The 16508-nt window shown below is 46.4% G+C and overlaps 1 protein-coding gene across 1 annotated transcript in view; it reads left to right on the forward strand.

Moving 5' to 3' along the window:
• The window catches only part of LOC106566523 (ERC protein 2), a 353915-nt gene that overhangs the window by 39427 nt on the left and 297980 nt on the right, over positions 1 to 16508 (forward strand). The window contains exon 4 of the mRNA XM_082959688.1: positions 2419 to 2586. Within this exon, the coding sequence (XP_082815814.1) occupies positions 2419 to 2586 (168 nt within the window). The remainder of the gene's footprint in view (positions 1 to 2418; positions 2587 to 16508) is intronic.

Below are 16508 nucleotides of genomic sequence, written 5' to 3' on the forward strand. Positions count from 1 at the left end.
TCGAGGTTTTATACCTTTGCAGATTCGGCTGCCAGAAAAACTTTTATGATGAAACGTGAAGCAGAAAAAGGGAGGTGAAGACTAACAGTGCTGGTGTTTTCTTTAAACCGCTGTTTTACTTAGCAAACCAACGTCCAAAAAACAGATTTGGCTGTCATTAGAAATATGAAAGGGGAGGTGAAGTGGGGGAGTGTGTGTGTGTGTGTGTGTGCGAGACTGTGTGTGTGTGCGCGAGACTGTGTGTCCACGGCTGCACACATATTATGCATGTATGCGTATGTGAGAGTGATAGTGTGTATGAATGAGTGTGTGAGAATGATAGTGTGTATGAATGAGTGTGTGCACATTGCATCTCACTTTGCCAAGAATTAATAGTTTTGCAACCACGAAATCTTGAAAACATATCAAAACCTTTTTAAATGATCTGGTGTTGAGTGAGGGGCTGGGAGGCTGGGGTTTGGAGGAGATAGGGCGATGGATGTGTTTTTAATTCCTCTATGCACCGGCACGCCTCGATGCAATCTCCCTGTCCCCCTCGGATTTGGACTGAGCCAGGCCGGACTGGACTGCTCCCTCGCTTTCTTTCTCTTCCTCCCATCTCTCTTTCTTTCTCTCCCCCCTCTCTCTCTCTGGGCTGATCTATTCCCGACTCCCCCTCTCTGAGCCAATGAAACACTGTAATTACAAAACAGAATGTCCACGCCAGCGTCCAATAGCTCCGTCCAAACGAGTCCCTGGTTGCCGTGGAGACAGCAGGCGTTCTGTTTTGCGTGTTGTCACAGGGCAGCGTGGCGTTGAGAAATGTGGGATGGACCCCAAAAACAATGTTTGGCGGGACTGGAGGGATCCCAACCCCTCTGTCTCTCCTCACAACTCACACCTACTGATGTACACTGGAAGAATCCTAGGAAGAGGGAGGGAGGGAGAAAGAGAGGGGGGAGGGAGAGATAGAGAGGGGGATGGAGAGATGGCTTTCATCACTCCACAAGATCACTCTGTCTCACCGGGAGAGAGGAGAGAGAGAGAGAGAGAGAGAGGCCTTTAGTCTCCACAACATACATTTAGCTCCATATCCATCATCTCGGCAGTGTATATGTTGACAGAGAGCTCTACAGTGCATTACTGGATGAAGTAGCATTTTCACGTTCACTGAAGGAGATGACGGTAGTTTCAACGTGCTACAGTGATTACAATATCTACCAGGAGGTCTACCCCTCCTCACTCTCTCTCTCTCTCTCTCCTTTCCTCTGTCTCTGTGTTTCAGGGAATGTGATTCTGTCCCAGGCACCTAGGGCGTGCTATAAGAGGGTATTACCATTCAGAGACTAGTGTATCACAGCTTAGTGAGTGATCTGAGGGATTTCCTGCTCACCGACGCTTACACATTCTTTCTAAATTGCTCTTTGCCAGGTGGGGGGGGGGGGGGATTAGATACACACACACACACACACACACACACACACACCTGAGATGTCCAGTCCAGAAAGTCGGATTAGGGGTGTCAGTGCAGTGTGTGAGTGCCAGGCAGAGAAGGACAGAGCAGGCCTCAGTAGCAGGGTCTGGGACACTGCCAGCCAGGTAATATGAGATACATACTTTCCCATCTTACACCTGGGGGTACCAGCCAGGGGGTACCAGCCTGAGAACCTCTATCACTGCATGTTACACACACATTTCTCTCTCTCTCTGGAAATGCCCTGTAAAGTCTCTGAAAGATGCTCCATCAAACCCTTAAAATGTTCACGCCATCTCCTCTGAGCCCACCCCAGGTTTGTTCAAATGCCCGATAACAAGCTCACAGATGGACACACGCACACAGACAGACCTTGGAAGTTGAATTTAACAAGGGTAGCCTGGTTTCACACGGCGCTGATGACTACCCAGCAGCAGTAGCACGGCTCCATGGCAACACAACCTGTTAATGTAATCAGCACTAGCAGTCTGACACTCTGATAGCCAGCTCAGAGTGAGACTCTAGACACTACAGTGTGGAGAAATGTCCAACGAATGTTGATGTTAGGCAGTGAGGATTGATACCTGTACAGTATATGCCCAATAACAACAGAGAACCCTGTGGTCTGTGGCACATACTGTGGGTTCATATAGCTAATATACTGGAATAAAGAAGTGGATATCTCTCTCTCTCTATCACTCTCCCTCTGTCTCTTTCTCTCTCTGTCTATGTCACTCTCTCTCTTTCTCTGTCTTTCTCTGTCTCTCTCTGCCTCGCTCCTCTCTTTCTGTGTTTCTGTCTATCTTTCTGTCTCTGTCTGTCCATCTACATGTCTGTCTGTCTCTCCTTTTTCTCGGTCTTATTTTTTGCTGTGATTGTTACATTGCAGCCTTCTTCATGCCCGACCCGATTGTTCAATAAGAGCTAGTTTAATCTGAGCCCTCCTATCTCTCTCTCGTTCCCAGGTGGATGCGTTGCGTGTACGTCTGGAAGAGAAGGAGTCCTTCCTCAGTATGAAGACCCAGCAGCTCCAGGACCTGACGGAGGAGAAGGACACGCTGGCCGGAGAGATCCGGGACATGAAGGATATGCTGGATGTTAAGGAGAGGAAGGTCAACATCCTGCAGAAGAAGGTGTGTGTGTGTGTGTGTGAGAATGTGACTAGCTGTTCTCCAATAGTGTTAATTACAACTAATTAGCCTGCTAGTTTGGGGAGTGACCACTGACTATGACTCCTGAGACATCCTTCTCTAAGCACGCGCGTGACAACACACAAATGCATCAAATCAAATTTCGATGAAAACCCACACATACATGCATGCGCACACACTCAGATGCATGCGCACACACACACGGAAACACACACACTACCTGAAGTGTAGGTTGAAGAGGAAGCCAGTCAAATGATGTACCCTCAGGCGAGGCAGTCGGCCCTGTGAGAAGGTCTCATACTTATACAACTGTTTATGGCTTTATTCAATGGAATTAAATATGTCCATTTGTAGACTAAGGAAGTGACTGCAGTATTTGTTGACGTCACATCATCGCTAATGCTGATGGGACCCTGACAGGACAGACAAGAAAGGCACACTCATATCCATCCTAGTTTGATATAAATGAGCTCGTTAGGCAGTGGGCGAAGGTGGGTCGAAGGTAAGAGGCTAATTAGGAAGGGCTACATCAGATAGTGACTAAAGGGCATCTTTACTCATACATAAGGCATGGACAGGAACCCATGAACAGGAACCCATGGACAGGACCCCCCCCCCAACCTCTATTAACCCCATTAAACACAGCAAGGGAAAGCGACGGAGGAGGAAAGAGGCAGAAGAGGGAGAGTAGAGAGGAACCTTTACGTGTGTGTAATTGGCCCATAGAGGACAGGAACACACACACCAGGTGGCCATGGGTCTGTCTGCAGAATTAACCTTATAAAAGCCTCTGAAGCCATGCATGTGTGTGTGTGTGAGGAGTGACATCACAGTGACATGTTTAGACTGCGTTGTCTACAGTAGCCCTGTGAAGGCACAGATAGACTGACTTAGCCCAGACTAAAGAACTTGTCCCAGGTGTTCCAGTCCTTATTACTGCCTGACTAAACACTCTGCACTGCGTAGGAGGAACCCTGCCTTCTGATTGGTTTGCCAAACTTCCTGGTTCCCATAAATCCATGAGGGCTGTAATTTACAGTGTGGTCCCTGGGGGCGGGGCAGAGAGAAGCTGATGGTTACAGTATGGTCCCTGGGGGTGGGTCAGAGAGAAGCTGAGGGTCACTGCTAATTTCCTCCCCTTCTCTGGGGTCCATCACTCATAATTGGCCCCTGGTGAAAGACTCTTCTTCCCTCACTGAAATTAAGCAACAGAAGAGGAATAGAAGAGGCCCTGACCTACCCTAACATGTCCCCACCTGATTGATTGACTGACTGAATGGCCGACTGACTGACTGAATGGCCGACTAACTGAATGGCCGACTGACTGACTGACTGGCATACTGACTGAATGGAATACTGACTGACTGAATGGTCAACTGACTGAATGACTGACTGACTGACTGAAAGGCTGACTGACCAGCTGGCTGCCTGGCTGGCTTACTGACTGAATGGCTTACTGACTGACTGACTGACTGTTTGACTGACTGACTGACTGTTTGACTGACTGACTGACTGGCTGACTGACTGACTGAATAGCTGGCTGCCTGACTGAATAGCTGGCTGCCTGACTGAATAGCTGGCTGCCTGACTGAATAGCTTACTGACTGAACTGAATGGCTGACTGGCTGAATGACTGGCTGAATGACTGGCTGACTGACTGACTGGCTGACTGGCCGACTGAATGGCTGACTGACCAACTGAATGGCTGACTGACCGACTGACTGGCTGACTGACCAGCTGACTTGCTGACTGACCGGCTGACTTGCTGAATGGCTGACCGAATGGCTGAATGGCTGATTGGCTGAACGGCTTGCTGACTGGCTGGCTGACTGGCTGGCTGACTGAATGGCTGGCTGACTGAATGACTGGCTGAATGGCTGACTGACTGAATGGCTGACTTGCTGACTGACCAGCTGACTGACCGGCTGAATGAATGGCTGACCGACTGAATAGCTGATTGACTGTCTGTCTTTTTAACATTTATTTAACTAGGCTGACTGACTTGCTAACTGAATGGCTGACTGGCTGGCTGACTGAATGGCTGGCTGGCTGACTGAATGGCTGACTGACTTGCTGACTGACTTGCTGACGGACCGGCTGACTGATCGGCTGACTGACTGTTTGGCTGGCTGAATGACTGGCTGGCTGACCGACTGACCGAACGGCTTGCTGACTGACTGATTGACTGGCTGACTGACCGGCTGACTGACCGGCTGACTGACCGGCTGACTGACTTGCTGACTGACTGGCTGATTGACTGGCTGACTGACTGGCTGACGGACTGTTTGGCTGGCTGAATGACTGGCTGGCTGACCAACTGACCGAACGGCTTTCTGACTGACCGACTGACTGGCTGACTGACCGACTGACTGGCTGATTGACTGGCTCACTGACTGGCTGACGGACTGTTTGGCTGACTGGCTGACTGACCGACTGACTGGCTGATTGACTGGCTGACTGGCCGACTGACTGGCCGACTGACTGGCCGACTGACTGGCCGACTGACTGGCCGACTGACTGGCTGACTGACCGACTGAATGACTGACCAACTGAATGACTGACTGACTGAATGACTGGCTGACTTGCTGACCGACTGAATGACTGACTGACTGGCTGACTTGCTGACCGACTGAATGACTGACCGGCTGGCTGAATGGCTGACCGACTGAATGGCTGTTTGACTGACTGAATGGCTGATTGACTGAACAGCTGGCTGACTGAACGGCTGGCTGACTGAACGGCTGACCGATTGACTGGCTGACCAATTGACTGACTGGCTGAATGGCTGACTGACCGACTGACTTGCTGACTGACCGGCTGACTTGCTGACTGACCGACTGACTGATTGGCTGACCGACTGACTGAATGGCTGACTGACTGACTTTTTAATTGTTTTGTTTAACTAGGCTGACTGACTTGCTGACTAAATGGCTGACCGACTGGCTGTCTAACTAACTGAATGGCTAGCTGACTGACCGGCTGACTGAGTGAATGGCTTACTGGCTGATTGACTCGCTGAATACTGACCAGCTGATTGTCTGACCGACTGATTGACTGACCGGCTGGTTGGCTGACTGAATGGCCGACTGAATGGCTTGCTGACTGACCGACTGACTGACCGAATGGCTGATTGGCTGACTGAATGGCTGACCGGCTGGCTGACTGAATGGCTGACTGAGTGAATGGCTTACTAGCTGATTGACTGATTGAATAGCTGGCTGGCTGACCAGCTGATTGACTGACCAACTGATTCACTGACCGGTTGACTGACTGAACGGCTGACCAGTGGTGGAAAAAGTACCCAACTGTCATACTTGAGTAAAAGTAAAGATACTTTAATAGAAAATAAAAGTTAAGTAAAATTCACCCAGTAAAATTCTACTTGAGTAAAAGTCTAAAAGTATTTGGAAAGTAAAATTATAAATCATTTCATATTCTTTATATTAAGCAAACCAGATGGCACCATTTTCTTGTTTTTTTAATTTACGGAAAGCCAGGGGAACACTTCAACACTCAGACATCATTTACAAACATAGCATGTTGTGTTTAGTGAGTCCGCCAGATCAGAGGCAGTAGGGATGACCAGGGATGTTCTGTTAAGTGCGTGAATTTGACTATTTTCCTGTCCTGCTAAGCATTCGAAATGTAACGAGTACTTTTGGGTGTCAAGGAAAATGTATGGAGTAAAAAGTACAATATTTTCTTAAGGAATGCAGTGAAGTAAAAGTAGTCAAAAATATAAATAGTAAACTAACGTACAGATACCCCAAAAAACTACTTAAGTAGTACTTTAAAGTATTTTTACTTAAGTACGTTGATCCAATGCGGCTGACTCACCGGCAGGCTGAATGGCTGGCTAACTGACTGGCTTACTGAATGGCTGGCTAACTGACTGGCTGGCTGAATGCCTGGCTGACTGAATGGCTGACTGACTGGCTGGCTGGCTGGCTGGCTGAATGGCTGACTGACTGGCTGACTGACTGGCTGAATGGCTGACTGACTGGCTGAATGGCTGACTGACTGGCTGAATGGCTGGTTCTTGTAGTTGTGTAACTGTAAGTGCAGTCTACACTGTGTTAGATGAACAGTATCACACTACCCAGCTGTGTCTCTCATAAAGGTCTCATCCCTCCAGGCCTCTCCGGACTAACAGCAGCAGCCCCAGTCAGTCCATTAGGCTGTAAATCACTGAGAATGTGTTCCCCCTGCAGAGAGAGAGGGAGCAGATATCTAAACCAGACACACACACACACACACACACACCACACACACACACACACACACACACACACACACACACACACACACACACACACACACACACACACACACACACACATTGGCTGACATGGCACAGATGCAGGACAGCTCTGGAGATGATATGATGCATCTCTGCGGGTCCGGCAGGCTTACTCTTCCCCCTGGAAACAACCCCAATCCAATGCCCACCCAGAGTGTGTGTTTGTGATGATGACTGGTTGGCTTATGTGTGTGTGTGCGTGCGTGCGTGTGTCCATGTTTGTCCTGGCATTGTTTTCTCTCCATCCAGTGATTGTAGAGGAAGAACACAGTGATGACTGTTAATGTGGTTATAACATGATTATATTACAGTGCTATCCCAAACCAGTCCAGGACACTAATTAAACACACACACTCACATCCTCACATGTTGAACTACAGGTGTGAGTGCAGAATATATGGGTAGAATAGAGGATCTAGCTCGCCTGCTCTCAGCCTGTGCTGCTATAATCAACTGTGATTGGGTTCTGAGGGACTAGCCAGCCGATTGACTAAAGTGCCCTGCTTTAGAGCCTACTTTAGAGGAGGACTGCAATCACCCTGTAATGTGTGATACTTAACATGCTGCAGAAATAACTGCCAGCTGAAACAGGAAGAGAGAGGAAGAGAGAGAGACCACAGCCAAGACTTGTTAATATTCTGAATCAGCCTTACCATAAAACAAATAATTTACTCTTAAATATTACAACATACCATTTTAAAGTATTTACCATTTTCAAAATGGTATACTGTACAGCCATACAGTAGGCGCTGCTGCAGTGCCAAAAGTAAGATAAAGTTACCCTTATACTCTGATCTAAGGAGAGTGTGCAATACCCCCTAATGTTTCAGGTTAGGATTTATCCCCCTAATGGTTAAGGTTAGGATTTATCCCCCTAATGGTTAAGGTTAGGATTTATCCCACTAATGGTTAAGGTTAGGGTTTATCTCACTAATGGTTAAGGGTAGGATTTTGGGAGGGTAAGCTGATCGTTGATCTGTAACTGTGGGCAACTTGTTATTGGAGCGAAGGGCCACCATAGCGTGGTTGTTTGTCCCCACCCCTGCAGTAGATCATACTCCCATGAGGTCATAGTTTACATGCGAAGTCTGGACGGATCATTTATAATGGTCAAAGATCTTATTTAGAATAAAAAAAAACAGTATTGTAAATACATTAAAGAACGAGTGGGAGAGGGTTGTGTGAGCGTTGACGCTGACGTAGCTGAAGGCCTGGACAGAGAAACGTCTGTTTTACCCCTGGCCTGTACTACTGTGACCAATACATAATGATGCATTTATTTATTTATTTGTTCATTTTCGTTATTTCGGGGTGCTTGGACACAGTGGCTCAGTTGTGGTGTGGTTTTGGCGTACATGTGTTATTCATGTTCAAACATTGCGGTTGTCTCCATCCATATTCATGCTTCTAGAAGCCAGACGGTCTGTATGGAAGTATAGTATCCTGTATCACATTCACCTCTGTAGGATACACTACCAGTAAGGACACACATACTCACTCTTGGTTGACTTGTGTAGAGCACCCACTCAGCCCAATCAAAACTCTTCTCTGTCCTAGAACCCCAATGGTGGAACCAGCTTCCCCCTGAAGCTTGGACAGCGGAGTCCCTGCACATCCTTTGAAAACATCTGAAACCCTACCTCTTCAAAGAGTATCTTAAATAAGACATCTCAGTCTTTCCCTACTATCCCAGCTAGCACTGACTTTGCTGATCACTTCTTTATTTGTGGACAAATGTACTTACTACGACTGTGATATGTTGTTGTCTCACCTAGCTACAGTATCTTAAGATGAATGCACTAACTGTACCTCACTCTGGATAAATGACTAAAATGTTAATGTAGAGTCTTTCTTTAGGTCATTCTGCTATACATACAAAGCAGACTGTGTTAGTGTAGAATCTAGACGTTAGTGTCTAGCAGGTTTAATAGCAGATCAACTTACGGGCACAGCTCTTTGGCAACATGGGACACTGTCTCCAAGATGATTCTTCCTGGCAGCTCTGTCATCGCTTGCTCTGGCCTAGTTTCATTGGACGCCTTTGATACTGAAAGAGAGAGTAATAGAGACTGTCCCTTCACCTTTCCCCCCTCGCTTTTTCTCTGTCTAGATTATCTCTACTTCACTGTCCACATACCGTACGTTCCATTTTCCTTTATTCTCTTTCTCTGTATCTTATGTTTCCGTTTCTCTTTGTCTTTGTCCTGTGTTGTGGTCTTTACAACGTCGTGCAGCTTGGAATGCCTGAATAAACTCTCTGGGATTATATGTGGAATATAAAACTGTCAAAGTCACACTTCTTAACTTCCTACATACCTCTATTTTCTCAGCAAGAACCCTTATTCTCCCTCTCCTACTCTCTCTCTCCCGCTCGCTCTCTCTCGCTCTCTCGCTCTCTCCCTACCTACCTACCTACCTACCTACCCACCCACCCAACATGTTTTACATCAGCTCAGGACAATCTGGTCACTGTTGAGTCTGATCCATATGGATGGGTAGTGGACATCTAGCAGTGGAGGCTTCTGAGGAGAGGACGACTCATGAAAATGGCTGGAACGGAGTGGATGGAATGGCATCAAAACATGTATGACGTATTTTACACCATTCCACCTATTCTGCTCCAGCCATTACCACAATCAATATGGATGAGTAGGGGACATCTAGTCTGATCTATATGGATGGGTAGGGGACATCTAGTCTGATCTATATGGATGGGTAGGGGACATCTAGTCTGATCTATATGGATGGGTAGGGGACATCTAGTCTGATCTATATGGATGAGTAGGGGACATCTAGTCTGATCTATATGGATGAGTAGGGGACATCTAGTCTGATCTATATGGATGGGTAGGGGACATCTAGTCTGATCTATATGGATGAGTAGGGGACATCTAGTCTGATCTATATGGATGAGTAGGGGACATCTAGTCTGATCTATATGGATGAGTAGGGGACATCTAGTCTGATCTATATGGATGGGTAGGGGACATCTAGTCTGATCTATATGGATGAGTAGGGGACATCTAGTCTGATCTATATGGATGAGTAGGGGACATCTAGTCTGATCAATATGGATGAGTAGGGGACATCTAGTCTGATCTATATGGATGGGTAGGGGACATCTAGTCTGATCTATATGGATGAGTAGGGGACATCTAGTCTGATCTATATGGATGAGTAGGGGACATCTAGTCTGATCTATATGGATGAGTAGGGGACATCTAGTCTGATCTATATGGATGGGTAGGGGACATCTAGTCTGATCTATATGGATGGGTAGGGGACATCTAGTCTGATCTATATGGATGAGTAGGGGACATCTAGTCTGATCTATATGGATGGGTAGGGGACATCTAGTCTGATCTATATGGATGAGTAGGGGACATCTAGTCTGATCTATATGGATGAGTAGGGGACATCTAGTCTGATCTATATGGATGAGTAGGGGACATCTAGTCTGATCTATATGGATGGGTAGGGGACATCTAGTCTGATCTATATGGATGGGTAGGGGACATCTAGTCTGATCTATATGGATGAGTAGGGGACATCTAGTCTGATCTATATGGATGGGTAGGGGACATCTAGTCTGATCTATATGGATGGTAGGGGACATCTAGTCTGATCTATATGGATGGGTAGGGGACATCTAGTCTGATCTATATGGATGGGTAGGGGACATCTAGTCTGATCTATATGGATGGGTAGGGGACATCTAGTCTGATCTATATGGATGGGTAGGGGACATCTAGTCTGATCTATATGGATGGGTAGGGGACATCTAGTCTGATCTATATGGATGGGTAGGGGACATCTAGTCTGATCTATATGGATGAGTAGGGGACATCTAGTCTGATCTATATGGATGGGTAGGGGACATCTAGTCTGATCTATATGGATGAGTAGGGGACATCTAGTCTGATCTATATGGATGAGTAGGGGACATCTAGTCTGATCTATATGGATGAGTAGGGGACATCTAGTCTGATCATATGGATAAGTAGGGGACATCTAGTCTGATCTATATGGATGGGTAGGGGACATCTAGTCTGATCTATATGGATGAGTAGGGGACATCTAGTCTGATCTATATGGATGAGTAGGGGACATCTAGTCTGATCTATATGGATGAGTAGGGGACATCTAGTCTGATCTATATGGATGGGTAGGGGACATCTAGTCTGATCTATATGAATGGGTAGGGGACATCTAGTCTGATCTATATGGATCAGTAGGGGACATCTAGTCTGATCTATATGGATGAGTAGGGGACATCTAGTCTGATCTATATGGATGAGTAGGGGACATCTAGTCTGATCTATGTGGATGAGTAGGGGACATCTAGTCTGATCTATATGGATGGGTAGGGGACATCTAGTCTGATCTATATGGATGAGTAGGGGACATCTAGTCTGATCAATATGGATAAGTAGGGGACATCTAGTCTGATCAATATGGATGAGTAGGGGACATCTAGTCTGATCTATATGGATGAGTAGGGGACATCTAGTCTGATCTATATGGATGAGTAGGGGACATCTAGTCTGATCTATATGGATGAGTAGGGGACATCTAGTCTGATCTATATGGATGAGTAGGGGACATCTAGTCTGATCTATATGGATGGGTAGGGGACATCTAGTCTGATCTATATGGATGAGTAGGGGACGTCTGGTCTATATGGATGGGTAGGGGACATCTAGTCTGATCTATATGGATGAGTAGGGGACATCTAGTGTGTTGGTAGTCTAATCTGTACTGAACATAAATATAAATGCAACATACAACAATTTCAAAGATTTGACTGAGTTACAGTTCATATGAGGAAATCAGTCAACTGAAATACATTCATTAGGCCCTAATCTGTGGATTTCACATGACTGGGAATACAGATATGTGCTCCTGAGTGGCGCAGCGGTCTAAGGCACTGCAACTTGTGTCATGGAGAGTCTATTGAAACATGGAGCTCCCGGGTGGTCTTAGGCACTGCACTCAGTGCTAGAGGCGTCACTACAGACACCCTTGTTTGAATCCAGGCTGTATCACAAGCGGCCATGATTGGGAGTCCCATAGGGAGGCGCACAATTGGCCCAGTCGTTCGGGTTTGGCCGGTGTAGGCCGTCATTGTCAATTAGAATTTGTTCTTAACTGACTTGCCTGGTTAAATAAAGGTAAAATAAAAAAATATTGATTTGTTGGTCACAGATACCTTTAAAAAATGGACTTCACACTGGGCCTCAGGATCTAGTCATGGTATTTTGTGCATTCAAATTGCCATCGCTAAAATGAAATTGTGTTCGTTGTCCGTAGCTTATGCTTGCCCACACCATAACCCCACCGCAACTATGAGGTCTTCTGTTCACAACGTTGACATCAGCAAACCGCTCGCCCACATGACACTATACACAAGATCTGCGGTTGTGAGGCAGGTTGGATGTACTGCTAAATTCTCTAAAATGACATTGGAGGCGGCTTGTGGTAGAGAAATTAACATTCAAATCTCTGGCTACAGCTCTGGTGAACATTCTTGCAGTCAGCATGCCAATTGCACGCTCCCTCAAAACATGAGACATCGGTGGCAATGTGTTGTGTGACAAAACTGCACATTTAGAGTGGCCTTTTATTGTCCCCAGCACAAGGTGCACCTGTGTAACGATTTTACTGTTTAATCAGCTTTTTGATATGCCACACCTGTCAGGTGGATGGATTATCTTGGCAATGAAACATGGGACCAACACTTTACATGTTGCGTTTCTATTTTTGCAGTGTATATGGATGGGTAGGGGAAGTCTAGTGTGTTGGTAGTCTGATTCATATGGATGAGTAGCTAGGGGAAGTCTAGTTTGTTGGTAGAAAGGAATATATTTATCCAGTGTTGGAGCTGTGTTTACTGAGAGTGTGTTGGGAAGCATATACAGTATCTGAGCCAGACAAAGGCTTCTCTCTCCTTCTCCCCTGGTATTCAGTCACACTTTTTGTACAACACTTCATTCACTGTAATGTAAAGGCTAGCAAGCCACCATGTTGATAATGAGCAAGCCATAAAACAGACAAAGGAAGTTGATGTGGAAACAATCAGAGACATAGACAGATGTTGGTGGTGTTCTGTAGATAGGTGATTTAAGTGATTAGTTGTCTGTGTGGCCTTTCCAAAGTACTCCACTGGGTCATAGATCCCTATAGATCAACTGGTGTCGTCAGATCAGGAGAGATCCATGATGAAGGGACCAGTGCCTTTCATCCTATAATGGTCTCCATCTGACCAACCACATAGAGAGCAGAGATGGGAGAGGTAAAGGAGTTGAAGTCCCTCCTGTCGCCTCGACAGGCTTAGCTCTAATAATGTGGGGTTGATGGGGAGGTTGAGGAAGTATGATTAGCCATAGTATGGTTGATATTATAGCGCATTCATCAGGAGTAACCTAGCGATGTTAGCCTGAGTTCATCCTGACTTTTAGTCACCCCAGGGGCATCGATGGGGGTTGCAGACAGGTAACAGGCAGTGGGTGATGTATGTGGTATGAGGATATTTCTAGTCATAACAGATGTAACAGAACTAAGATGATATCCCAACCCTCATAGCCATAGTACTGCAGGTTAGACGTTGTGTTCCTGTTACTGTATTTTCATATTACTGCAGGTTAGACGTTGTGCTCCTGTTACTGTATTTTCATATTACTGCAGGTTAGACGTTGTGTTCCTGTTACTGTATTTTCATATTAGTGCAGGTTAGACGTTGTGCTCCTGTTACTGTATTTTCATATTACTGCAGGTTAGACGTTGTGCTCCTGTTACTGTATTTTCATATTACTGCAGGTTAGACGTTGTGCTCCTGTTACTGTATTTTCATATTACTGGTAGGAGCTGTGGGGTGGAAGAGAGATGGACATTGGTGTAACCCAGCGATGTGACCCAGCGATGTACTGTAACTCAGAGGAATAACCCAGCGGAATAACCCAGAGGAATAACCCAGCGGAATAACCCAGCAGTATAACCCTAGCACTTCATAGTATTCCATTGTGGAGCGATGGATATGCTAGAAGTAACGAAAAGAGAGGAGAGGTAGAGGTGGACAGAGAGCAGCTGTGGTCCCAGCTGGGTGGCCTAACTCCCTCCCTCCCTCCCTCCCTCCTCCCTCCCTCCCTCCCTCCCTCCACTGGATCAAAGCTCTGGCAATTCCTCTATCAAAAGGAGAAGAAAAAGAAAAGAATTAATTCTAATGGTGCTGGGAGCGGAGAAGTAAAGCATTTGGGTAATTACCCAGCAATCACTGCAGCATTCCACAGCTGAGGGGGCAGAGATAGGGCCCTGAGCTTAAAGAGCAGGGACAAGGATCAACTGAAACATGCGCACACACAGACACACACACACAATGACGGTTGAAACTTAACTGCCACATATGTTATCCGTCTTCATCTATGTGTCAGGTATCTCCTGTTTCCCTTCTTTCGAGTCCAACGCAGTGAAAATAAACCCTGCCTTCTGCTTTCTCAGACAGTGTGTGTGTCTGTGTTCCTGTGTTAGGGTCTAATTGATATGTATGAATGCAATGGAGGGTGTGTGTGAGGTTTATGGAGGAATGTGGGGGGAGAGGGGGAGTATGTCTGGTTGTCATGTGTGTGAGGGTGAGGCAGCCCCCATCTGAAAATGGACGTCAGTTTATGTTAATTGTGTGTGTGCGGGCGTGCGTGCATGCGGCCCTCAAGGGTTAGCAGTATGTAACTTCAGAATATCTCCATATGTTATACTGGGAGACAGAGAGTTGTGACTGTGTGTCTGTCTGGGTGTGTGTTAGTTTGTCATTGAGTGTCTGCTTGCATGTTTGTGTGTATGACACAGAAAGGCTTTGTATTTCTAAACACGGCGTGGTGGTTACCAGAGAATGTTAGGGGATCATGGAGGAAGCAGCTCAGGCTGTCACAGGCCCACCTCCTAATCGGAATGAAGCCCGTAGAAAATTCTGTCTCTCTGAGTTGCTCTCTTTCCCAGACTCCCAGACCTTTTTCCATGACTTTGTGGTTGGCAAGACCCTGGCTGCTGGCGTGACAACACTGTACGCTGTCAAGGTGCTGCTCATTCTGGTTGTAGGCCATTGGTGGTTTGGCGTCGGCAGGCAGGTATACATTTTATAGGCAGAGCACACACATGCACATATAGATGGCATGCAGTATTGCATGTGGACATGCTCACACAAAGGCCTCTGCTGTAGTATTTATGGTGTGTTCATACACTGTGTCCTGCTGGTTATAGTGTAGATGGACAGTCGGCAGGTCCATAGACCACAGAACTCAACAGTCTATACTCCATCCCTCCACCAGAGGAACTGTTATTTAAGTACCCTTTATCTCTCAATATCCTACAATTCCATAGCAGGATGCTTTGACCAATATTCCTGGGAAAAAAAGGAACTTCACGCTCAAATCATAATCATTTCTCGTCAGTTTTTGCTGAAAATGAGAGACAATGACTGAAAGGTCTTTCCTCGTTTAAAAAATGTGTCAATGATTTCAGAACTTTTGGTCCGCTGCTCTCCCCTCCCTCTCACGGGCTCCACTCATCTTATGATGTCATGGCGCTCTGTCGTTCTGGTCGATAGCGGATGAGTAATGTGTCCTTGAGCGAAGGAGCATGACATCACAAAGGTCGGGCGAGTGAAACGGAGAGCGGTGTCATTCTCCAGTGGAGTGTTTCAGCCCTGGGGTTATGGTAGCTATGACTCCGTTGTCAGCCTGTCAACTTCCCAGGTCTCTGTCAATAAAGCACACCTGTCCATGTCACCACAAACAATCGTCTGTCTGACAAACATTGTATTTCTACACTTGTCTGTAGAGGCTTTGGATATTACGCTGTTTGAAATGTAATTTACATGGAGATACTTCAGGTTCAGAAATGCTTCAGCTGAAGGTATAGTTGACAGCCGCCTCAGTAAACCTAGACAGACATTCCGTCTGGAGTAGCGCAGTGTTACCACTGGAGGGCAACAGCTCACAGTATGTGGTCAGAAGAGGTTGTCCAGACTACTAACCAGAGAGAGGCGGTTAGCTCATCCCCAGTTAGTCCTGGGACATATGAGCATGGCCGGGTCCCAAATGGTCCAAGAGTGTGCACAGCTGTCATCAAGGCAAAGGGTTTGAAGAATCTCATATATGTTGATTTGTTTAACACTTTTTTGGTTACAGCATGATTCCATGTGTTATTTCATAGTTTTGTGCCTTCACTATTATTCTAGTATCCATTTATATGAGAGAGAGAGAGAGAGAGAGAGAGAGAGAGAGAGAGAGAGAGAGAGAGAGAGAGAGAGAGAGAGAGAGAGAGAGAGAGAGAGAGAGAGAGAGAGAGAGAGAGAGAGAGAGAGGAGAGAGAGAGAGAGAGAGAGAGAGAGAGAGAGAGAGAGAGAGAGAGAGAGAGAGAGAGAGAGAGAGGCTGCATCATTAAAACAAACATGTAGTATGAAAGGTCACGGGATTCTATCAGGTTATTTTATCATGCATCCAAACGAGCCCTCTGTGATGAAACACATCCGAGAGGCCTTTCCCTAGAGGAAGTCAAGGAGTACCAGTAAACCTCTGGAGCGTTGGAAACCTGGACATCAACAAACTCTCTG

The sequence above is a fragment of the Salmo salar genome, chromosome 13 (genome assembly GCF_965601325.2).
Source record: "Salmo salar chromosome 13, fSalSal1, whole genome shotgun sequence".
Taxonomy (NCBI): domain Eukaryota; kingdom Metazoa; phylum Chordata; class Actinopteri; order Salmoniformes; family Salmonidae; genus Salmo; species Salmo salar.